The sequence below is a fragment of the Uranotaenia lowii genome, chromosome 2 (genome assembly GCF_029784155.1).
Source record: "Uranotaenia lowii strain MFRU-FL chromosome 2, ASM2978415v1, whole genome shotgun sequence".
Taxonomy (NCBI): Eukaryota; Metazoa; Arthropoda; class Insecta; order Diptera; family Culicidae; genus Uranotaenia; species Uranotaenia lowii.
In genome coordinates, this window is record NC_073692.1 from 45584686 (window position 1) to 45611306 (window position 26621).

A 26621-nucleotide genomic window follows, 5' to 3' on the forward strand; every position below is an offset into this window, starting at 1 on the left:
AACAAGACGAGCGCAGGCCCTTCCTCTTTGGTTCAAGATGGTTGCCACTTCTCGACTCGGTCTCGGGCGAGAACGACCAGTTTGATGATGATGAAGGTAATGATGAAACTCTTAGTTCGCCGAACAATGGCGGCGGACCTCGTGGTGATCGATCAGCAAGGCAGAAAAAACCGCTTTATTCACCAACAATTGATGATTGTACCCCTTCTGTGAGCTGGGGTTAATCAATGTCGCCGCACAAAACACCAACCGTCCTGACGGCACGAATCCCCGGATTTTTGGACGAGATCTCTTACACTTTGAGTCGCGAAGATCGGGAAACTTGAAAACGCGACTTTATGGCTCGAGTGATGCGAGACGAATGATTGAACTCTCTTTGTTGGACTGAAAACACTTAGCGAGTTCAGTCCGAACCGGAACAGCAACCAACGAACACGTCGCAAAATTTTGTCGTTCCGGAACAATTACCGGAAGACTATGAAGGAACTTCATAATGAAATGCATGTTCACCGTGTCAGCGTAAAATTCTGTCCGTCATTGTCATCATATGGTGAGCGGCTTGGAATGTCCGGAAACTTCCGGATGTTGTTTACTTCCCGTGGGAAGTAACATCCGGAAGTTTTCTTTGACCGGGAATGTCAAAACTTTCCACCGCTCTGTAATTGCAATGCAATGTACCGGAACAGCAACATCCGGGTACAACAAATTTTAATCATCCTTTAATTCCCTGAAAATCAGCTACCCTCGAAAAAAAAGGATAAATTCGAGTTCGGCTGCCGAACTTAGTATTGAGTATTCCTATCAGAACTTAGTTTTGCTATTGCCCAGTCAAACTCAAAGTTGAGGGAAGCCATCGAAGTGCTGTTTTGAACCAAAACTACTTAATTTTGAGTTTAAAAAAAAAGAGCGTGCGGGCTTCAGTGTTTCATTTGACAGCATTTTGCTGTAAGTGTGAACCGGGCTGAACTTTTCGTTGTAAACAAATCCGAAGTGCGAAAATTTCTGAAATTTTTTGTGCATGCAAAAACATTCGCACCGCATCGGGATTGTCTTTTGTGTTATAATACGGGATTCGTGATCAGTTCGGCATTATATTTTGTAGTCTTTCCTGTCTTGATCACGTAACCAAATAACAAAAGCTAAACATGAGCGTGCCACGGCTGGCTGAAGAGAAAATGGACGTGGACAGTGAGGATCCGCCGGCTGTTGCCGGTAGCAGCAATTCGGGGTCTTCTGGTACGGCCGCCGGAACGGCAGGATCTTCTACATCAGGTGCATTGGTCACGCTGGCAAAAGGTGAGCAGCGAAATGTAATGGCCGGAAGTGCTACCGTTCCATCGGTAAGCTGTTCTTTGCACCCGTTGGTTATAATGAATATTTCCGACCACTGGACCCGGATTCGTGCCCAGAAGGGTTTTAAATCCCATCAGGCCTTGGGAGCGTTGATTGGGAAGCAGAAGGGTCGCAACATTGAGGTCATGAATTCCTTCGAGCTGAAGTTCGATGTGGTCGATGGTGAGGTTCACATTCTGATGGATTATTACAACGTTAAGGAGCAACAATGTAAGAGATTATTAAAATTGGTTAATTTCCGAAATAATTAATATTGTAAATTACAGACAAGCAGGTGTTCAGTGATCTCGACTTTCTCGGCTGGTACACAACGGGAGCAGCCCCATCTGAAAAGCACATCAACATTCACAAGCAAATCTGCCAGATCAACGAGTGTCCCATAATGGTGCTGCTGGATCCGACTAGTCGGAACATGAATCAGCTTCCCATTTCCTTGTACGAATCGGTTATCGATATTGTTCAAGGGGACACGGTGATGTTGTTCGTCCCACTGAGCTACACTCTGGCCACCGAGGAAGCCGAACGGATCGGAGTGGACCATGTGGCTCGTATGACTACCAATGATTCGGATGAAAATTCGGTGGTGGCCGAGCATTTGATGGCTCAGCACAATGCGATCAAGATGCTTCATTCGCGGGTCAAAATCGTGTTGGCCTACATCCGAGCGGTCGAGAGTGGTCAGCTCGAAACGAACCAGGAGATTCTGCGCGGTGCCTATTCGCTCAGCCGTCGATTGCCGGTCATTCAAAATCCGGCATTTAAGGAAGAGTTCTATACGGTTAGTATTCACCTATAACTATAGAATGATAATCATGTGAACGCTTAATCTAAACTCCTTAAAACCAAGTTTGAGGTGTTCAGTTCTATCTAGTAGAAGCATCTTAATCATAATTTATTGTTTGATACCTACTTTGAATTTTTTTTTCAGCAATCGAACGATGTCGGTTTGATCACCTACCTTGGAGCGCTGACGAAAGTTTCCAATGATATGAACCAACTGGTTAATAAGTTTAACGTCCTTTACGATCGCCAAGGAATGGGGCGACGAATGCGGGGACTCTTCTTCTAGGCTTTCGTAACTCAACTAAGGTACATGCTTCTGTTGTTTTTTATTTCATGTTTTCTTTATTTTCCAATGTATTTCCTTGCTTCTGAGCAAAAGGCATAAAATTGAACCTCCCCAATCAATATATACGCGCTAAATGAACCTCGGAACCGCAGAGCTGTTCAAATCCGTAGACCAAAAAAGAAATGTCCCTCATTTTTTGCTCGAACCAGCTTTTCCACTCGCCTCGGCTGATTTTTCGCCATCGGCGGAAGCCTTTCCATCGTCATCTTCTTCTTCGTCTTCCTCCGAGTCCGATTCACCGGAATCATCTTCATCATCATCATCGTCGTCGTCATCGTAATCATCGTCGGAATCGTACTCATTGTAGCCATCGTTGGCCTGCCGATAAGCCATGTACTGAGGATCGTAGCCGTAGTCATCATCCTCGTCACCCCCATCATCCAGGCGTTTACGGCCAAATTTATGGCTGCGAACTACGAAAACAACAAATTAAAAATTGTCTAGTACCCCCAAACCCGCAAAACTTACCCGACATGCTCAGATCCTTGGTCTGGCTTGTGTCATAGTTACACTTGGGACATGGAATCGGTTTGTTCTTGTCGTACTTGAAGCCTTTCCGACGGATATGGTCCTCGCAATAGCAAGTCTTGCACCGTAGGCACGAGTACTGGCCCAAGCGGTTGCACGATTGACATTTGTACGATTCCGATTCCAGAACCTGGCACGAAGCCTGATGCTCGAATTGATCGTCCTCGCACAGGAAGTTGTCACAGAAGCAACACTTGTACACCCGCCCTCCGTGATCCCAGACGCCTCGTTCGCATTCTACGCAAACGGCATCCATCAGCGGACAGGCACAGGCATGCGACTGTAGACACTTCCGGCCGTGGCAGATCCATGCCTCGCAGTGGTCGCAAATCGCGCCAACCATCTGCAATCCGGTTGTGTACACTCCCGGGTGTTTGATCACGCAGTCCCCGGTTTTGAGCATGCACTTCTGTTTGCCACACTGAGCACAAACCGGAAGACGTTGGACGCTCTGGCAAAAGTAGCAGAAGGCTCGGGATTTCTGCTTCCTGAAATAATCAATTATTTACAGGAAAATTGAAGTATGCCTTATAAAAAAAATCAACCTACTTGCCACATTTCTCGCAGTCCATTGCCACATTGCAAGGTTGCTCGGGAAGCTGCGATTCGCGGTTGCGGATTTCCTTCTGCCGAAGCTTCTGCTTCTCGGCCTTCTTCCGTTGGCCAGTCTTCTTTTTCGGCATCCTGGCCGGAGATTGTTAAACACAATGAGATAAAACGGTAAAGCTACGCTAATAAGGAATAATGCACATTACCTAACAAACTGATTCTGCCACAAGCAAGCAACCAGTCTGCCTGATGTGGGAATAGGTTTATAAACACAAAAGAGTGCGGTTCCTATACCTAAGTTCTGCCCTGTGCGCTAGTCAGCTGAGTGTCATTTTTGACGGATGCAACAATACAAACACCAACCGATTAAAACCGATCCAACCGATAAACAGAGGCGCCAGCAGAAATTTATAAGAGTCTTAAAATGATTTCATTAAAAACTTTCAAATTATAGTCCTATTTGCCGCTGGTAGTGTTCGTGATATTATGCTGGTTTCTTCACCAACACTTTTCAGTTTTGGGACAATCAACCTCAAAAACGACCATGTGCGTCGACCGGCTGCCCGTTTTTGTACCGAGAGTTTTTGAGGTTAATTGTCCCGTCTCATCTGTACACGCTCAGCAAGTGTGCGTAAGAAATGTCAAAAACAACTCAATTGGAACCCGATTGAAACCTTTGAAGACTATTGGAAGTTTGGCGGTTTATCTGGAGACCTCTAATGAATTTATGATATTTTCATTTTCGCATTAATTTGTCGATCCTTAAAATCGCTGACTCTCATGTTACTCAACCGATTTATAAAAAAAATTAAACCTAAGGTACAAGAAAAACATTGATCCACGAGACTTGCCGAGTTGGATAATTACAATGAGTGATGAAAACGTCGAGTCACTTTTTTTGCAATGGCGGAAAATATTACCGATCTATTTATCTTACTTTACCTGCAAGTAAAGCGTTCTAAATAAACTAAAGCTTTAATAAAAACTACCATCACCAATTTTCACAAAAAAATTGTAAAACAGCTTAAATGACAAAAATGACAAAAATGACAAAAATGTCAAAATTGACAAAAATTACAAAAATTACAAAAATTACAAAAATTACAAAAATTACAAAAATGACAAAAAATTATAAAAATGACAAAAACAACAAAAATGACAAAAATGAAAAGCAATCTGACAAAAAAAGGACAAAAATGACAAAAATGACAAAAATGACAAAACTGACAAAAATGACAAAAATGACAAGAATGACAAAAATGACAAAAATGACAAAATGGACCAAAATTAAAAAAATGACAAAAATGACAAAAACAAAAATAACAAAAATGACAAAAATGACAAAAATGAAAAAAATTACAAAAAATGACAAAAATTTCAAAAAGGACAAAAGCGACAAAAATGACAAAAATGACAAAAATTACAAAAATGACAAAAATGACAAAAATGACAAAAATGACAAAAATGACAAAAATGACAAAAATGACAAAAATGACAAAAATGACAAAAATGACAAAAATGACAAAAATGACAAAAATGACAAAAATGACAAAAATGACAAAAATGACAAAAATGACAAAAATGACAAAAATGACAAAAATGACAAAAATGACAAAAATGACAAAAATGACAAAAATGACAAAAATGACAAAAATGACAAAAATGACAAAAATGACAAAAATGACAAAAATGACAAAAATGACAAAAATGACAAAAATGACAATAATGACAAAAATGACAAAAATGACAAAAATGACAAAAATGACAAAAATGACAAGAATGACAAGAATGACAAAAATGACAAAATGGACCAAAATTAAAAAAATGACAAAAATGACAAAATGACAAAAACAAAGATAACAAAAATGACAAAAATGACAAAAATGAAAAAAATTACAAAAAATGACAAAAATTTCAAAAAGGACAAAAGCGACAAAAATGACAAAAATGACAAAAATGACAAAAATGACAAAAATGACGAAAATGACAAAAGTGTCAAAAATGACAAAAATGACAAAAATGACAAAAATGACAAAAATGACAAAAATGACAAAAATCACAAAAATGACAAAAATCACAAAAAAGTCAAAAATGACAAAAATGACAAAATCAAAAATGACAAAAGCGACAATAATGACAAAAATGACAAAAATGACAGAAATGACAAAAATGACAAAAATTTCTTTTATTACAAAAATGACAAAAATAACAAAAATGCAAAATGAGAATAATGACAAAAATGACACAACTTGTCACGTCATCTACGGACGCACCTCCGTCATCAAGTGGACCCCACCAAAGTACGCCGTCACTGGTAGCCGAAAAACTTCAAAACGGTAAAACATACCATAATCGATATTAAAGTTAGCTCATTAGGTTTAGTGGACATATAGTCTGAGTTACTGAGCCACAACTAGAAGTTGTCAGAAGGAGATTTCATTGAGAAAGAAGAAAAACATTAAGTTTAGTGCGAACAGTTGAGGAGTAAAAATATACTACATTTTCGATACGAAATTATACTAATGTTCAGTTACTGTTACAGTTACGTTCCAAACGACTAACACAGGAAGAATCGCTAGCTTGAAGAAGCATTAAGTGCGTTTTAGTTTCGTAGAGGTAAACTGAAGTGTGAAAGACTGAATTGTATGTTACTTATGTAGGTCTAATATCACAGGTAGTCTTGGCGTAAACCTAAGTATTCCGCTGAACATAGTCAGTGCCGATCATAGTTAGTGCCGAACCCGACCGGAGAACAGGTAAATCCTAAATAATACAACAATTCAAAATCCAAACAGTTGTAAACAATTGCGTTTGCCATAGGTTAAAATCAGTGCTAGCCGTACCGTACGACACTCGAATTTCGGACTGAACACAATATTAACAAAAAGGGCATTAAACGTGAGTAGACAAATGATACAACACACACACTATATTGTCAAATTACACAATTTATTGTCAAATCAAATCCCTAAATGCTGAATTAAAATAATTACAGGGATAATTTAACGATTGAAATAAATCGTTCAAATTACCGGAATCCGCGTCGTTTAATTCTTGTTTTGAGAACACAACTGACAAAATGACAAAAATGACAAAAATGACAAAAATCACAAAAATGACAAAAATGACAAAAATCACAAAAATGACAAAAATCACAAAAATGACAAAAATCACAAAAATGACAAAAATCACAAAAATGACAAAAATGACCAAATGACAAAATCAAAAATGACAAAAGCGACAAAAATGACAAAAATGACAAAAATGACAAAAATGACAAAAATGGCAAAAATGACAAAAATAACAAAAATGACAAAAATGACAAAAATGACAAAAATGACAAAAATGACAAAAATGACAAAAATGACAAAAATGACAAAAATGACAAAAATGACAAAAATGACAAAAGTGACAAAAAATGACAATAATGACAAAAATGACAAAAACGACAAAAATGACAAAAATTTCTTTAATTACAAAAATGACAAAAATAAAAAAAAAGCAAAAATGAGAAAAATGACAAAAATGACACAACTGACAAAATTACAAAAATGACAGTAATGGCAAAATTGACAAAAATGACAAAAATGACAAAAATGACAAAAATGACAAAAATGACAAAAATGACAAAAAATGACAAAAATGACAAAAATGACAAAAATTTCAAAAATGACAAAAATGACAAAAATGACAAAAAAGACAAAAATGACAAAAATGACAAAAATGACAAAAATGACAAAAATGACAAAAATGACAAAAACGACAAAAATGACAAAAATGACAAAAATGACAAAAACGACAAAAATGACAAAAATGACAAAAATTTCTTTAATTACAAAAATGACAAAAATGACAAAAATAACAAAAATGCAAAAATGATAAAAATGACAAAAACGACAAAAATGACAAAAATGACAAAAATGACAAAAATGACAAAAATGACAAAAATGACAAAAATGACAAAAATGACAAAAATGACAAAAATGACAAAAATGACAAAAATGACAAAAATGACAAAAATGACAAAAATGACAAAAATGACAAAAATGACAAAAATGACAAAAATGACAAAAATGACAAAAATGACAAAAATGACAAAAATGACAAAAATGACAAAAATGACAAAAATGACAAAAATGACAAAAATGACAAAAATGACAAAAATGACAAAAATGACAAAAATGACAAAAATGACAAAAATGACAAAAATGACAAAAATGACAAAAATGACAAAAATGACAAAAATGACAAAAATGACAAAAATGACAAAAATGACAAAAATGACAAAAATGACAAAAATGACAAAAATGACAAAAATAACAAAAATGACAAAAATGACAAAAATGACAAAAATTTCTTTAATTACAAAAATGACAAAAATAACAAAAATGCAAAAATGATAAAAATGACAAAAATTCAAAAATGATAAAAATGACAAAAATGACAAAAATGACAAAAATGACAAAAATGACAAAAATGACAAAAATGACAAAAATGACAAAAATGACAAAAATGACAAAAATGACAAAAATGACAAAAATGACAAAAATGACAAAAATGACAAAAATGACAAAAATGACAAAAATGACAAAAATGACAAAAATGACAAAAATGACAAAAATGACAAAATGACAAAAATGACAAATATGACAAAAATGACAAAAATGACAAAATTGACAAAAATAACAAAAATGACAAAAATGACTAAAATGACAAAAATGACAAAAATGACAAAAATGACAAAAATGACAAAAATGACAAAAATGACAAAAATGACAAAAATGATAAAAATAACAAAAATGACAAAAATGACAAAAATGACAAAAATGACAAAAATGACAAAAATGACAAAAATGACAAAAATGACAAAAATGACAAAAATGACAAAAATGACAAAAATGACAAAAATGACAAAAATGACAAAAATGACAAAAATGACAAAAATGACAAAAATGACAAAAATGACAAAAATGACAAAAATGACAAAAATGACAAAAATGACAAAAATGACAAAAATGACAAAAATGACAAAAATGACAAAAATGACAAAAATGACAAAAATGACAAAAATGACAAAAATGACAAAAATGACAAAAATGACAAAAATGACAAAAATGACAAAAATGACAAAAATGACAAAAATGACAAAAATGACAAAAATGACAAAAATGACAAAAATGACAAAAATAACAAAAATGACAAAAATGACAAAAATTTCTTTAATTACAAAAATGACAAAAATAACAAAAATGCAAAAATGATAAAAATTCAAAAATGATAAAAATGACAAAAATGACAAAAATGACAAAAATGACAAAAATGACAAAAATGACAAAAATGACAAAAATGACAAAAATGACAAAAATGACAAAAATGACAAAAATGACAAAAATGACAAAAATGACAAAAATGACAAAAATGACAAAAATGACAAAAATGACAAAAATGACAAAAATGACAAAAATGACAAAAATGACAAAAATGACAAAAATGACAAAAATGACAAAAATGACAAAAATGACAAAAATGACAAAAATGACAAAAATGACAAAAATGACAAAAATGACAAAAATAACAAAAATGACAAAAATGACAAAAATGACAAAAATGACAAAAATGACAAAAATGACAAAAATGACAAAAATGACAAAAATGACAAAAATAACAAAAATGACAAAAATGACAAAAATGACAAAAATGACAAAAATGACAAAAATGACAAAAATGACAAAAATGACAAAAATGACAAAAATGACAAAAATGACAAAAATGACAAAAATGACAAAAATGACAAAAATGACAAAAATGACAAAAATGACAAAAATGACAAAAATGACAAAAATGACAAAAATGACAAAAATGACAAAAATGACAAAAATGACAAAAATGACAAAAATGACAAAAATGACAAAAATGACAAAAATGACAAAAATGACAAAAATGACAAAAATGACCAAAATGACAAAAATGACAAAAATGACAAAATTGACAAAAATGACAAAAATGACAAAAATGACAAAAATGACAAAAATAACAAAAATGACAAAAATGACAAAAATGACAAAAATGACAAAAATGTCAAAATTGACAAAAAATGATAAAATTACAAAAATTACAAAAATTACAAAAATTACAAAAATTACAAAAATTACAAAATTACAAAAATTACAAAAATTACAAAAATTACAAAAATTACAAAAATGACAAAAATGACAAAAATGACAAAAATGACAAAAATGACAAAAATGACAAAAATGACAAAAATGACAAAAATGACAAAAATGACAAAAATGACAAAAATGACAAAAATGACAAAAATGACAAAAATGACAAAAATGACAAAAATGACAAAAATGACAAAAATGACAAAAATGACAAAAATGACAAAAATGACAAAAATGACAAAAATGACAAAAATGACAAAAATGACAAAAATGACAAAAATGACAAAAATGACAAAAATGACAAAAATGACAAAAATGACAAAAATGACAAAAATGACAAAAATGATAAAAATGACAAAAATGACAAAAATGACAAAAATGACAAAAATGACAAAAATGACAAAAATGACAAAAATGACAAAAATGACAAAAATGACAAAAATGACAAAAATGACAAAAATGACAAAAATGACAAAAATGATAAAATTGACAAAAATGACAAAAATGACAAAAATGACAAAAATGACAAAAATGATAAAATTGACAAAAATGACAAAAATGACAAAAATGACAAAAATGACAAAAATGACAAAAATGACAAAAATGACAAAAATGACAAAAATGACAAAAATGACACAACTGACAAAAATGACAAAAATGACAAAAATGACAAAAATGACAAAAATGACACAACTGACAAAAATGACAAAAATGACAAAAATGACAAAAATGACAAAAATGACAAAAATGACAAAAATGACAAAAATGACAAAAATGACAAAAATGACAAAAATGACAAAAATGACAAAAATGACAAAAATGACAAAAATGACAAAAATGACAAAAATGACAAAAATGACAAAAATGACAAAAATGACAAAAATGACAAAAATGACAAAAATGACAAAAATGACAAAAATGACAAAAATGACAAAAATGACAAAAATGACAAAAATGACAAAAATGACAAAAATGACAAAAATGACAAAAATGACAAAAATGACAAAAATGACAAAAATGACAAAAATGACAAAAATGACAAAAATGACAAAAATGACAAAAATGACAAAAATGACAAAAATGACAAAAATGACAAAAATGACAAAAATGACAAAAATGACAAAAATGACAAAAATGACAAAAATGACAAAAATGACAAAAATGACAAAAATGACAAAAATGACAAAAATGACAAAAATGACAAAAATGATAAAATTGACAAAAATGACAAAAATGACAAAAATGACAAAAATGACAAAAATGACAAAAATGACAAAAATGACAAAAATGACAAAAATGACAAAAATGACAAAAATGACAAAAATGACAAAAATGACAAAAATGACAAAAATGACAAAAATGACAAAAATGACAAAAATGACAAAAATGACAAAAATGACAAAAATGACAAAAATGACAAAAATGACAAAAATGACAAAAATGACAAAAATGACAAAAATGACAAAAATGACAAAAATGACAAAAATGACAAAAATGACAAAAATGACAAAAATGACAAAAATGACAAAAATGACAAAAATGACAATAATGACAAAAATGACAAAAATGACAAAAATGACAAAAATGACAAAAATGACAAGAATGACAAGAATGACAAAAATGACAAAATGGACCAAAATTAAAAAAATGACAAAAATGACAAAATGACAAAAACAAAGATAACAAAAATGACAAAAATGACAAAAATGACAAAAATGACAAAAATGACAAAAATGACAAAAATGACAAAAATGACAAAAATGACAAAAATGACAAAAATGACAAAAATGACAAAAATGACAAAAATGACAAAAATGACAAAAATGACAAAAATGACAAAAATGATAAAAATGACAAAAATGACAAAAATGACAAAAATGACAAAAATGACAAAAATGACAAAAATGACAAAAATGACAAAAATGACAAAAATGACAAAAATGACAAAAATGACAAAAATGACAAAAATGACAAAAATGACAAAAATGACAAAAATGACAAAAATGACAAAAATGACAAAAATGACAAAAATGACAAAAATGACAAAAATGACAAAAATGACAAAAATGATAAAATTGACAAAAATGACAAAAATGACAAAAATGACAAAAATGACAAAAATGACAAAAATGACAAAAATGACAAAAATGACAAAAATGACAAAAATGACAAAAATGACAAAAATGACAAAAATGACAAAAATGACAAAAATGACAAAACTGACAAAAATGACAAAAATGACAAGAATGACAAAAATGACAAAAATGACAAAATGGACCAAAATTAAAAAAATGACAAAAATGACAAAAACAAAAATAACAAAAATGACAAAAATGACAAAAATGAAAAAAATTACAAAAAATGACAAAAATTTCAAAAAGGACAAAAGCGACAAAAATGACAAAAATGACAAAAATGACAAAAATGACAAAAATGACAAAAATGACAAAAATGACAAAAATGACAAAAATGACAAAAATGACAAAAATGACAAAAATGACAAAAATGACAAGAATGACAAGAATGACAAAAATGACAAAATGGACCAAAATTAAAAAAATGACAAAAATGACAAAATGACAAAAACAAAGATAACAAAAATGACAAAAATGACAAAAATGACAAAAATGACAAAAATGACAAAAATGACAAAAATGACAAAAATGACAAAAATGACAAAAATGACAAAAATGACAAAAATGACAAAAATGATAAAAATGACAAAAATGACAAAAATGACAAAAATGACAAAAATGACAAAAATGACAAAAATGACAAAAATGACAAAAATGACAAAAATGACAAAAATGACAAAAATGACAAAATTGACAAAAATGACAAAAATGACAAAAATGACAAAAATGACAAAAATGTCAAAATTGACAAAAAATGATAAAATTACAAAAATTACAAAAATTACAAAAATTACAAAAATTACAAAAATTACAAAAATTACAAAATTACAAAAATTACAAAAATTACAAAAATTACAAAAATTACAAAAATGACAAAAATGACAAAAATGACAAAAATGACAAAAATGACAAAAATGACAAAAATGACAAAAATGACAAAAATGACAAAAATGACAAAAATGACAAAAATGACAAAAATGACAAAAATGACAAAAATGACAAAAATGACAAAAATGACAAAAATGACAAAAATGACAAAAATGACAAAAATGACAAAAATGACAAAAATGACAAAAATGACAAAAATGACAAAAATGACAAAAATGACAAAAATGACAAAAATGATAAAAATGACAAAAATGACAAAAATGACAAAAATGACAAAAATGACAAAAATGACAAAAATGACAAAAATGACAAAAATGACAAAAATGACAAAAATGACAAAAATGACAAAAATGACAAAAATGACAAAAATGACAAAAATGACAAAAATGACAAAAATGACAAAAATGACAAAAATGACAAAAATGACAAAAATGACAAAAATGACAAAAATGACAAAAATGACAAAAATGATAAAATTGACAAAAATGACAAAAATGACAAAAATGACAAAAATGACAAAAATGACAAAAATGACAAAAATGACAAAAATGACAAGAATGACAAAAATGACAAAAATGACAAAATGGACCAAAATTAAAAAAATGACAAAAATGACAAAAACAAAAATAACAAAAATGACAAAAATGACAAAAATGAAAAAAATTACAAAAAATGACAAAAATTTCAAAAAGGACAAAAGCGACAAAAATGACAAAAATGACAAAAATGACAAAAATGACAAAAATGACAAAAATGACAAAAATGACAAAAATGACAAAAATGACAAAAATGACAAAAATGACAAAAATGACAAAAATGACAAAAATGACAAAAATGACAAAAATGACAAAAATGACAAAAATGACAAAAATGACAAAAATGACAAAAATGACAAAAATGACAAAAATGACAAAAATGACAAAAATGACAAAAATGACAAAAATGACAAAAATGACAAAAATGACAAAAATGACAAAAATGACAAAAATGACAAAAATGACAAAAATGACAAAAATGACAAAAATGACAATAATGACAAAAATGACAAAAATGACAAAAATGACAAAAATGACAAAAATGACAAAAATGACAAGAATGACAAGAATGACAAAAATGACAAAATGGACCAAAATTAAAAAAATGACAAAAATGACAAAATGACAAAAACAAAGATAACAAAAATGACAAAAATGACAAAAATGAAAAAAATTACAAAAAATGACAAAAATTTCAAAAAGGACAAAAGCGACAAAAATGACAAAAATGACAAAAATGACAAAAATGACAAAAATGACGAAAATGACAAAAGTGTCAAAAATGACAAAAATGACAAAAATGACAAAAATGACAAAAATGACAAAAATGACAAAAATGACAAAAATCACAAAAATGACAAAAATCACAAAAAAGTCAAAAATGACAAAAATGACAAAATCAAAAATGACAAAAGCGACAATAATGACAAAAATGACAAAAATGACAGAAATGACAAAAATGACAAAAATTTCTTTTATTACAAAAATGACAAAAATAACAAAAATGCAAAATGAGAATAATGACAAAAATGACACAACTTGTCACGTCATCTACGGACGCACCTCCGTCATCAAGTGGACCCCACCAAAGTACGCCGTCACTGGTAGCCGAAAAACTTCAAAACGGTAAAACATACCATAATCGATATTAAAGTTAGCTCATTAGGTTTAGTGGACATATAGTCTGAGTTACTGAGCCACAACTAGAAGTTGTCAGAAGGAGATTTCATTGAGAAAGAAGAAAAACATTAAGTTTAGTGCGAACAGTTGAGGAGTAAAAATATACTACATTTTCGATACGAAATTATACTAATGTTCAGTTACTGTTACAGTTACGTTCCAAACGACTAACACAGGAAGAATCGCTAGCTTGAAGAAGCATTAAGTGCGTTTTAGTTTCGTAGAGGTAAACTGAAGTGTGAAAGACTGAATTGTATGTTACTTATGTAGGTCTAATATCACAGGTAGTCTTGGCGTAAACCTAAGTATTCCGCTGAACATAGTCAGTGCCGATCATAGTTAGTGCCGAACCCGACCGGAGAACAGGTAAATCCTAAATAATACAACAATTCAAAATCCAAACAGTTGTAAACAATTGCGTTTGCCATAGGTTAAAATCAGTGCTAGCCGTACCGTACGACACTCGAATTTCGGACTGAACACAATATTAACAAAAAGGGCATTAAACGTGAGTAGACAAATGATACAACACACACACTATATTGTCAAATTACACAATTTATTGTCAAATCAAATCCCTAAATGCTGAATTAAAATAATTACAGGGATAATTTAACGATTGAAATAAATCGTTCAAATTACCGGAATCCGCGTCGTTTAATTCTTGTTTTGAGAACACAACTGACAAAATGACAAAAATGACAAAAATGACAAAAATCACAAAAATGACAAAAATGACAAAAATCACAAAAATGACAAAAATCACAAAAATGACAAAAATCACAAAAATGACAAAAATCACAAAAATGACAAAAATGACCAAATGACAAAATCAAAAATGACAAAAGCGACAAAAATGACAAAAATGACAAAAATGACAAAAATGACAAAAATGGCAAAAATGACAAAAATAACAAAAATGACAAAAATGACAAAAATGACAAAAATGACAAAAATGACAAAAATGACAAAAATGACAAAAATGACAAAAATGACAAAAATGACAAAAGTGACAAAAAATGACAATAATGACAAAAATGACAAAAACGACAAAAATGACAAAAATTTCTTTAATTACAAAAATGACAAAAATAAAAAAAAAGCAAAAATGAGAAAAATGACAAAAATGACACAACTGACAAAATTACAAAAATGACAGTAATGGCAAAATTGACAAAAATGACAAAAATGACAAAAATGACAAAAATGACAAAAATGACAAAAATGACAAAAAATGACAAAAATGACAAAAATGACAAAAATTTCAAAAATGACAAAAATGACAAAAATGACAAAAAAGACAAAAATGACAAAAATGACAAAAATGACAAAAATGACAAAAATGACAAAAACGACAAAAATGACAAAAATGACAAAAATGACAAAAATGACAAAAACGACAAAAATGACAAAAATGACAAAAATTTCTTTAATTACAAAAATGACAAAAATGACAAAAATAACAAAAATGCAAAAATGATAAAAATGACAAAAACGACAAAAATGACAAAAATGACAAAAATGACAAAAATGACAAAAATGACAAAAATGACAAAAATGACAAAAATGACAAAAATGACAAAAATGACAAAAATGACAAAAATGACAAAAATGACAAAAATGACAAAAATGACAAAAATGACAAAAATGACAAAAATGACAAAAATGACAAAAATGACAAAAATGACAAAAATGACAAAAATGACAAAAATGACAAAAATGACAAAAATGACAAAAATGACAAAAATGACAAAAATGACAAAAATGACAAAAATGACAAAAATGACAAAAATGACAAAAATGACAAAAATGACAAAAATGACAAAAATGACAAAAATGACAAAAATGACAAAAATGACAAAAATGACAAAAATGACAAAAATGACAAAAATGACAAAAATGACAAAAATGACAAAAATGACAAAAATGACAAAAATGACAAAAATGACAAAAATAACAAAAATGACAAAAATGACAAAAATGACAAAAATTTCTTTAATTACAAAAATGACAAAAATAACAAAAATGCAAAAATGATAAAAATGACAAAAATTCAAAAATGATAAAAATGACAAAAATGACAAAAATGACAAAAATGACAAAAATGACAAAAATGACAAAAATGACAAAAATGACAAAAATGACAAAAATGACAAAAATGACAAAAATGACAAAAATGACAAAAATGACAAAAATGACAAAAATGACAAAAATGACAAAAATGACAAAAATGACAAAAATGACAAAAATGACAAAATGACAAAAATGACAAATATGACAAAAATGACAAAAATGACAAAATTGACAAAAATAACAAAAATGACAAAAATGACTAAAATGACAAAAATGACAAAAATGACAAAAATGACAAAAATGACAAAAATGACAAAAATGACAAAAATGACAAAAATGACAAAAATGACAAAAATGACAAAAATAACAAAAATGACAAAAATGACAAAAATGACAAAAATGACAAAAATGACAAAAATGACAAAAATGACAAAAATGACAAAAATGACAAAAATGACAAAAATGACAAAAATGACAAAAATGACAAAAATGACAAAAATGACAAAAATGACAAAAATGACAAAAATGACAAAAATGACAAAAATGACAAAAATGACAAAAATGACAAAAATGACAAAAATGACAAAAATGACAAAAATGACAAAAATGACAAAAATGACAAAAATGACAAAAATGACAAAAATGACAAAAATGACAAAAATGACAAAAATGACAAAAATGACAAAAATGACAAAAATGACAAAAATGACAAAAATGACAAAAATGACAAAAATGACAAAAATGACAAAAATGACAAAAATGACAAAAATGACAAAAATGACAAAAATAACAAAAATGACAAAAATGACAAAAATTTCTTTAATTACAAAAATGACAAAAATAACAAAAATGCAAAAATGATAAAAATTCAAAAATGATAAAAATGACAAAAATGACAAAAATGACAAAAATGACAAAAATGACAAAAATGACAAAAATGACAAAAATGACAAAAATGACAAAAATGACAAAAATGACAAAAATGACAAAAATGACAAAAATGACAAAAATGACAAAAATGACAAAAATGACAAAAATGACAAAAATGACAAAAATGACAAAAATGACAAAAATGACAAAAATGACAAAAATGACAAAAATGACAAAAATGACAAAAATGACAAAAATGACAAAAATGACAAAAATGACAAAAATGACAAAAATGACAAAAATGACAAAATGACAAAAATGACAAATATGACAAAAATGACAAAAATGACAAAATTGACAAAAATAACAAAAATGACAAAAATGACAAAAATGACAAAAATGACAAAAATGACAAAAATGACAAAAATGACAAAAATGACAAAAATGACAAAAATAACAAAAATGACAAAAATGACAAAAATGACAAAAATGACAAAAATGACAAAAATGACAAAAATGACAAAAATGACAAAAATGACAAAAATGACAAAAATGACAAAAATGACAAAAATGACAAAAATGACAAAAATGACAAAAATGACAAAAATGACAAAAATGACAAAAATGACAAAAATGACAAAAATGACAAAAATGACAAAAATGACAAAAATGACAAAAATGACAAAAATGACAAAAATGACAAAAATGACAAAAATGACAAAAATGACAAAAATGACCAAAATGACAAAAATGACAAAAATGACAAAATTGACAAAAATGACAAAAATGACAAAAATGACAAAAATGACAAAAATGACAAAAATAACAAAAATGACAAAAATGACAAAAATGACAAAAATGACAAAAATGACAAAAATGTCAAAATTGACAAAAAATGATAAAATTACAAAAATTACAAAAATTACAAAAATTACAAAAATTACAAAAATTACAAAATTACAAAAATTACAAAAATTACAAAAATTACAAAAATTACAAAAATGACAAAAATGACAAAAATGACAAAAATGACAAAAATGACAAAAATGACAAAAATGACAAAAATGACAAAAATGACAAAAATGACAAAAATGACAAAAATGACAAAAATGACAAAAATGACAAAAATGACAAAAATGACAAAAATGACAAAAATGACAAAAATGACAAAAATGACAAAAATGACAAAAATGACAAAAATGACAAAAATGACAAAAATGACAAAAATGACAAAAATGACAAAAATGACAAAAATGACAAAAATGACAAAAATGACAAAAATGACAAAAATGACAAAAATGATAAAAATGACAAAAATGACAAAAATGACAAAAATGACAAAAATGACAAAAATGACAAAAATGACAAAAATGACAAAAATGACAAAAATGACAAAAATGACAAAAATGACAAAAATGACAAAAATGACAAAAATGACAAAAATGACAAAAATGACAAAAATGACAAAAATGACAAAAATGACAAAAATGACAAAAATGACAAAAATGACAAAAATGATAAAATTGACAAAAATGACAAAAATGACAAAAATGACAAAAATGACAAAAATGACAAAAATGACAAAAATGACAAAAATGACAAAAATGACAAAAATGACAAAAATGACAAAAATGACAAAAATGACAAAAATGACAAAAATGACAAAAATGACAAAAATGACAAAAATGACAAAAATGACAAAAATGACAAAAATGACACAACTGACAAAAATGACAAAAATGACAAAAATGACAAAAATGACAAAAATGACAAAAATGACAAAAATGACAAAAATGACAAAAATGACAAAAATGACAAAAATGACAAAAATGACAAAAATGACTAAAATGACAAAAATGACTAAAATGACAAAAATGACAAAAATGACAAAAATGACAAAAATGACAAAAATGACAAAAATGACAAAAATGACAAAAATGACAAAAATGACAAAAATGACAAAAATGACAAAAATGACAAAAATGACAAAAATGACAAAAATGACAAAAATGACAAAAATGACAAAAATGACAAAAATGACAAAAATGACAAAAATGACAAAAATGACAAAAATGACAAAAATGACAAAAATGACAAAAATGACAAAAATGACAAAAATGACAAAAATGACAAAAATGACAAAAATGACAAAAATGACAAAAATGACAAAAATGACAAAAATGACAAAAATGACAAAAATGACAAAAATGACAAAAATGACAAAAATGACAAAAATGACAAAAATGACAAAAATGACAAAAATGACAAAAATGACAAAAATGACAAAAATGACAAAAATGACAAAAATGACAAAAATGACAAAAATGACAAAAATGACAAAAATGACAAAAATGACAAAAATGACAAAAATGACAAAAATGACAAAAATGACAAAAATGACAAAAATGACAAAAATGACAAAAATGACAAAAATGACAAAAATGACAAAAATGACAAAAATGACAAAAATGACAAAAAATGACAAAAATGACAAAAATGACAAAAATGGAAATAATCACAAAAATGACAAATTTTGCAAAAATTGCAAAAATTTCGAAAATTACAAAAATGACAAAAATCAGAAAAATGACAAAGTTGACAATAAATTAATAAATTAAAAATTACAAAAATGACAAAATTTATAAAAAATTACAAAAATGACAAAAATGAAAAAAATTACAAAAATTACAAAAATTACAAAAACAACAAAAATGACAAAAATGATAAAAATTACAATAATGACATTAATGACAAAAATGACAATAATGATAAAAATGACAAAAATTACAAAAATGACAAAAATGACAAAAATGACAAAAATGTCAAAAATGACAAAAATGACAAAAATGACAAAAATGACAAAAATGACAAAAATGACAAAAATGACAAAAATGATAAAATTGACAAAAATGACAAAAATGACAAAAATGACAAAAATGACTAAAATGACAAAAATGACAAAAATGACAAAAATGTCAAAAATGACAAAAATGACAAAAATGACAAAAATGACAAAAATGACAAAAATGACAAAAATGACAAAAATGACAAAAATGACAAAAATGATAAATGTGACAAAAATGACAAAAGTGACAAAAATGACAAAAATGACGGAAATGACAAAAATGACAAAAACGACAAAAATGACAAAAAAGATCAAAATGACAAAAAGATAAAAATGACAAAAATGACAAAAATGACAAAAAAAATGACAAAAATGACAAAAGTGATAAAAGTGTCAAGAGTGACAAAAATGGCAAAAATTTCTTTAATTACAAAAATTACAAAAATGACAAAGACTACAAAATTTACGAAAATTACAAAAATTACAAGAAATTCAAAAATGACAAAAATTACAAAAATGACAAAAACGACGAAACTGATGATAATGACAAAAATGACAAAAATTACCAATTTTTAGGGTAGAGAGGGAGGTTCTGTTATATTCTATCGTCCTACACAATAATCGTTGGTTTGTTCCAGGAAGGGGAGACCTCAACAATAGAAGGAAATCAGAAAGCGCAAGCATGAAAAAGGAGGGTGAAAAAAGGGAACAGAAGTGGAAGCAATAAAGAGGGATTTTCTTTATTTTCGCGCCCTATTTGCTTGTGCGGTCGATTGGTGGCAAGCAAGATTATAACCGGAAACTGGATTGATGATGACAAACAACGACGGGTGTTTATATGCATGTGATTACTTGCTCGCTGTCTGTTATTTATGAATTTGATCTCGTTCGATATATCATGTTTCAGTGTTAAGCGGTTCCTTGAACTGCTGCATATGGTAACTTGACTTTTCTCAGGACAATTAGTTTCGATATCAACTACTCAGTAATTGTTTTTTCGTTTTTCGAATAATAGACATCAATAAAACGAAACATTTATGATTCACGGTTTTATTTATCTTCAGCACATAAAACATGTCTGTAGAAAATATGAATACAAAACTTTCACAAATTTCCTAAGGACTCAACCTTCTGAATCTGCAACGTAGACACTACCATCTTTTCCAGTTATGAAGGCGGATCGCAGATTGTCTTCTGATTTTGTAGAACAAGGGAATCGTAGTGTTTGGACAGCGGCCGGCGCCGTTCGGACTAGCTTTTCTCCCAGAGCTACCTTGGTGTGACTTCCGCCGACTGGTCTTTTGCGAACGGTGAAAATGTTCCTGGGTATTCCTGCCGGGATGAAAGCCCTCGCCTGGAAGGGCGTTTCCGGGATACACTGCTGAACTCCGTGATCGCCACAAGCCAAACAGTGTATAGATTGAGAACGTTTCGCTACTGCTGCTGCTGATGCGGAGTTTTGGAATCGACATTTGGGTTCAACTAGACGTTGTTCAATTTGTTGTAATTGGTTAATGGCTTTCGTTACTTGGTTCTTGGTGCTTTCGAAATCGATTAAGTCCGCTTTTCCGAAAATCTTCTTCTCCAACTCGTAACTTTTCGTTTTAACAAACATCTCCTGGCTGTAGATGTTTTCGTGGAGTAACGCTATATGTTTAGCAACATCAGTCTGCACGATGTTGAAACATTCGAATGGAACCAGTTTGTTGAGATCGGTAGCAAAGGCACGCAAGGATAGCTCGGCAAAAACTTCCTCTCTGTCGGCCTTGATTTGCGACACGTAGTTGATTTGTTGTGTCACGGTTTGAACGCTTTGTAGGAACTCACCACGTTCCTTCTCGATGCATCGGATGTTGCACTTAATTTCCCGAATCTGTATTTCCGCAAGGTCTAAACTTCGATAGAAATCATCAAACCTATCCTCATACTGTGTAACTACTATCGACAGACATTGCATATCTGCCGTTAGTTTTACAATTTTTTTCTGCTCTTCGCATAGTTTTCTTTCCAAATCATCTAACCTACTGTTGTTTTGTGCAAACATTTGCGAATAATCGTTGCTTCTGGATTTCAAAAGTAACATGGCCTGTTCAAGATCTTGCAGCCGTACGAGATAGGCGTTCAAAAGTTTAATCAATTCTTCTTGCTGCGAACTTTCGAATTCTTTCCTTTGGGAATCGGTAGCATCTGACTCCAAGACGATCGATCCCGATCCAAACCCGGGAACAACTGATTCCGAATTTGAAATGGTCATGGGAGATTCGCTCGTTGGTGTATAAGGGAGATCGCTCGATGTTAAAGGTTGCAAACTGATACTACCTCGATCCTCTTCCGATTGAACTATTGTTCCCGAATGAACTTCGGCTTCCGGTTGGGTTACGGTTTGCGATAAAACTGTCTCCTTTTCAGATGGGTCTACCGTTTCCGCTGGCGCTTTTTCTTTCGATTCCGCTGTTACCTGTTTAGAACTGGATTCAGCAGCAGCATCAGTGTCTTCATGGGTGCATATTTCTACTTCCAAGTCGCTGACGTTCAGTGCATTGATCAAGCCTTGTAAAAACCTGTACAAAACCTCTAGATTGACGGTTCCGGGGCGTGGCCTTTCAAAGGCTTGCTCCAGTAAGTCGGTTAACTTGATCGATTCGGTAGACATTTTGGTGTTAAGTGTAAAACAGCCGTCATATTACTGAACTCGTGGATTGCTCCGTTAGTTTTTTGGTCCCTTAACTTGAAGCCTTAAAAAGATGCTTCAATCTTCTGGGTACAACAGTACAACTTGAGTGAAACATTCATTGGTCTATGGAAAAAGCGATTGTTTAATCACGTTTAATTTTGTTCTGTTCCGGTAATTCCCAGTATCTTGAGGCTGACTAATAAAAACTGTTTCATAATGCCTGCAAGAATAATCCTGATAAACAAGTATGACTAGCCAAATACATTTTAGATTCTGAAATCCAAAGTAAGGCCGATGACATAGTGAATACGATGCGATGCGATGCGGTGAATGCGATTCAATGCGGTGAACCACATTTGATGAAAATGTATGTGAATCGCTTAAACCTGACATACTCAACGCGGCGAAGCAGATGTCAATTTGTTCCGCCGCTCGAGTTCGCATAGGCTGCGTCCGTAAATTTTCCGCCAATTCGCATCGCATCGCACTCACTATGTCATCGGCCTAAGTATACACCGCAGCCACTGCACGGATATGACACTCTGTTGAAATATGCACCTTTGATCTCATCGGAATCACGTTGAATCCTTTATGATTTTTTTTCCTTATCGATATATTTTTTTGTAATTTTATTCATTTTTATTACTTTTGTCGTCTTTGATCATATTTGTTATTTGTTTCTTCAATCTTTGTCTTTCTGTTTTGTTTGTATTTTTTCAATGTTTGTCATTCCTGCAATTTCTAAATTTTCATTTTTTTTTTTATTTTCTTTACTTTAGGTTTTATTTCTTCTCTTACCTGTGCAATTTCGGTTATTTATCATTTTTGTTTTTATTGGCTTTTCTTTTTTTTTTCACTGCCACCATTTAGTCATTTTTCTTTCGGCCATTTGTATTTTAATAATTTAGGTATGTCATGTTTGTCATTTACATAGGTTTTGTGGTGTTTGTGTTTTTTTTTGATTTTCAATTTTTTTGTCATTAGGTACTATTGTTTATGTCATGTTGTTTTTTTTTTTCATATTTGTAATTTTTTCCAGTTTTTGTTATTTTTGTGGTTTTGGGCAGTTTTTTTTTCTACCATTTATTATGTTTTTTTTCATTTATATAATTTTTTTTCATCATTTCTTAATTTTTTTCTAAATATTGTAGTTTTTTTGTTTTTACTGTCGTTTAATTTTTCATTTTCTTGTCAATTTTTGCCATTCCTGCCAATTCAGTCATTGCTGACAGTCTTGTCATTTTTTTACTTCAGTCACTTATATCAGTTCAGATTTTATTCATGTTTTTAGTTTTTGTAGCTTTCGTTATGTTTATTTTTATTTTTTACTAGCTGAGCCGGTGTGTTTTGCCTGACCTTCTTTAAATAAATGAATTTTGTAAATTTTTTTTTGCTGGTATAATTTTGAAATCAAAGATGATTTCATCTTAGTGAAAGCTGTTCTTTAAAATTGTCTTTCAAGATCTGAAGTTTTTACTGTGTTATCGTAAGATTCATGAGTTCTTTAATTATGCCAAAATGTATGTTTTATTCGTATGGATTGTCCACCCTCTCTCTCTTCCAAAGTGGGGAGGGCTCACGAAGTTTCATAAAAAGATTGTTTGCATCTAAATAACGTCACAGGCCACATTTGGTTCAATTTCTTTTTGCCAAAAAAAATATGAAAAAGTCTTGTCTCTTTTCCTACTCCACGCTGAAAAAGGAGGTAGGCTCAAATTCTTCGAACGAAAGCAACCTTTATTATAAGAGATGGTCCCTTGATGATTGATTAATGCTCGATCTATGCCAAAAAAGCTGTACAAGAGACCCCTCCCCTCCCCCTTTCCCTTTCCAATCCACTTCATCCATCCCAAGGAGGTAGGCGTTTCTAATAATCATACCCGTTTTTTCGTACCCAAAAAACCCTTCATATAAAAATTGGTTCCATTGGTTAATGAGTTCAATTTGGTTCCATTTGTTGATTAACTCTTAAGTAATGGAAACAAAATTGTATTAGAGTCCCTCCCCTTCCTATAAACTTAATGGAAGAAGAGTGGTGTCCCAAATAATAATAGAACCATTTCTCGTACTCTAATCCTCTTCCATGTGAAGTTAGGGATGGAAACCTCCCTACTCCCTTCCTATATCCCCAATAGAATAACGGAGGAGTTTCAAATAACCTCATAAATCTCCATATGCTCTACAATGCCCAATTCGGTTCCATTTGCTTGATAAATTCTCAAGTTTTGCAAAAATTTGTAAAGGAGTCCCTTTCTTATATCTCCATTAGGAGAAGGTAGTGGTACCAAATATCAATGAAAACCTTTTTTGTTCTCAAATGCCCTTCCATGCCAAAATTGGTTCCATTTGCTCAAATTGTTCTCGAAATATGCAATAAAAATTGTAAGGGAGTCTAACTCCTCCTTTTCTTTCTTTCCAATTGAAGAAAGAAGGGGTTTCAAATAATCATGGAAATAATCTTGGAAATATTTCTCGTATTCCAATTGCTTTAATAGTTTCCAAATTATGTAAGGAAATATACAGAAACCCCTCTCGCTACCCCCACTGGAAGAGGATAGGGATACCTAATACTCAGGGATCGAACCCTAATACCATCTCATGCCAAATTTGGTCCCATTTGCTCTATTTGTCTCGAGTTAAGTAAAAAATTATAAGAGAGGACACCTCCCCCTCTCCTATTTCCCTATTTGAAGGAGGAATGGGTCTCAAATACTTATAAGAACATTTCTCGTTCCCAAATATCCTCCCATGCCAAATTTGGTTCCATTTGTTCGATGAGTTCTCCAGTGATATGGAAAGTTGTATGGGAGCCATCCTCCCTTCTTCAAATCTCCCCTTTAGAAGGAGAGATGGGTGCCAAATATTCATTGGAAGTATTCTAATACCCTAATACCATCCCATGCAAAATTTGGTTTCATTTGCTTGATTAGTTTTTGATTTATCTAAAATATTGTAAGAAAGGCTCCCTCCCCCTTTCCTATCTCCCTACTGGTAAGGAAGAGGGGTCTCAAATAATCTTAGCAATATTTCTGGTACTCAAATGCCCTCCCAAGTCAAGTTCGGTACCATTTGCTCGATTAGTTCTCGTGTTATGCAAACATTTGCCCTTTGTTTGAGAGACCCCCTCCCCCTTCCTTTAAGAGGAAGGGGTCTCAAACCATATTAGGAACCTTCCTCGGCCTCCAATACATTCACCTGCCAAGTTTCACGCAAATCGGTAGTTTCCGAGTCTATAGGGAACAGACTGACAGACAGACAGACAGACAGACAGACAGACAGACAGACAGACAGACAGACAGACAGACAGACAGACAGAAATTCATTTTTATATATAGGGGAGAGTGGGGTAATGTGGGCCATGGGGAAACGTGGGCCACTTCAAATATCTCAGCTGTGTGTGGAGATAAAAATCCCAATCCAACTGTCATCATCGTCGCTTTGCGTAAGCATGTTTTTCTATATGTTGTTGACTTATGTACGTATCATATGCTTCTTTTATGAAACTAGCCTAGAAAAATGTACTTGCATAATTAAACAAGCACTCGCAAAATTGCATCCGTGGGAGACCTAAAGTATAAAAAAAAATATGCTCATACGCTTATGATCTTGGTTTTGTCATGTTCTTTCACGTGGAAAAGGAATTTTTGATGGAACATAAATAGGTCACACAAACGCAACCAATTTCCAAATCATTGCTT

General features: G+C 30.3%; 2 protein-coding genes across 2 annotated transcripts; one reads left to right on the plus strand and one right to left on the minus strand.

Moving 5' to 3' along the window:
* Positions 1-983: 983 nt before the first annotated feature.
* Positions 984-2566, plus strand: LOC129745180 (COP9 signalosome complex subunit 6). The gene is made up of 3 exons (XM_055738105.1): positions 984-1563; positions 1620-2131; positions 2282-2566. Exons 1-3 carry the CDS (start codon positions 1146-1148, stop codon positions 2420-2422), a joined length of 1071 nt encoding a protein of 356 aa, XP_055594080.1. The 5' UTR covers positions 984-1145; the 3' UTR covers positions 2423-2566.
* On the minus strand, positions 2456-3844 carry LOC129745181 (zinc finger protein 330 homolog). The gene is made up of 4 exons (XM_055738106.1): positions 3766-3844; positions 3560-3694; positions 2951-3498; positions 2456-2895 (listed from the first exon to the last, which is right to left on the minus strand). Exons 2-4 carry the CDS (start codon positions 3691-3693, stop codon positions 2612-2614), a joined length of 966 nt encoding a protein of 321 aa, XP_055594081.1. The 5' UTR covers position 3694; positions 3766-3844; the 3' UTR covers positions 2456-2611.
* Between the last annotated feature and the right edge of the window lie 22777 nt (positions 3845-26621).

Bases quoted from the DNA above. Each gene is read 5' to 3' on its own strand.
- LOC129745180 (XM_055738105.1), top strand. From the start codon at position 1,146: ATGAGCGTGCCACGGCTGGCTGAAGAGAAAATGGACGTGGACAGTGAG. The intron at 1,564-1,619 runs GTAAGAGATTAT...TGTAAATTACAG, and splicing joins CAACGTTAAGGAGCAACAAT to ACAAGCAGGTGTTCAGTGAT. The intron at 2,132-2,281 runs GTTAGTATTCAC...TTTTTTTTTCAG, and splicing joins TTAAGGAAGAGTTCTATACG to CAATCGAACGATGTCGGTTT.
- LOC129745181 (XM_055738106.1), bottom strand. From the start codon at position 3,693: ATGCCGAAAAAGAAGACTGGCCAACGGAAGAAGGCCGAGAAGCAGAAG. The intron at 3,499-3,559 runs GTAGGTTGATTT...TGATTATTTCAG, and splicing joins GACTGCGAGAAATGTGGCAA to GAAGCAGAAATCCCGAGCCT. The intron at 2,896-2,950 runs GTAAGTTTTGCG...TTGTTTTCGTAG, and splicing joins CAAGGATCTGAGCATGTCGG to TTCGCAGCCATAAATTTGGC.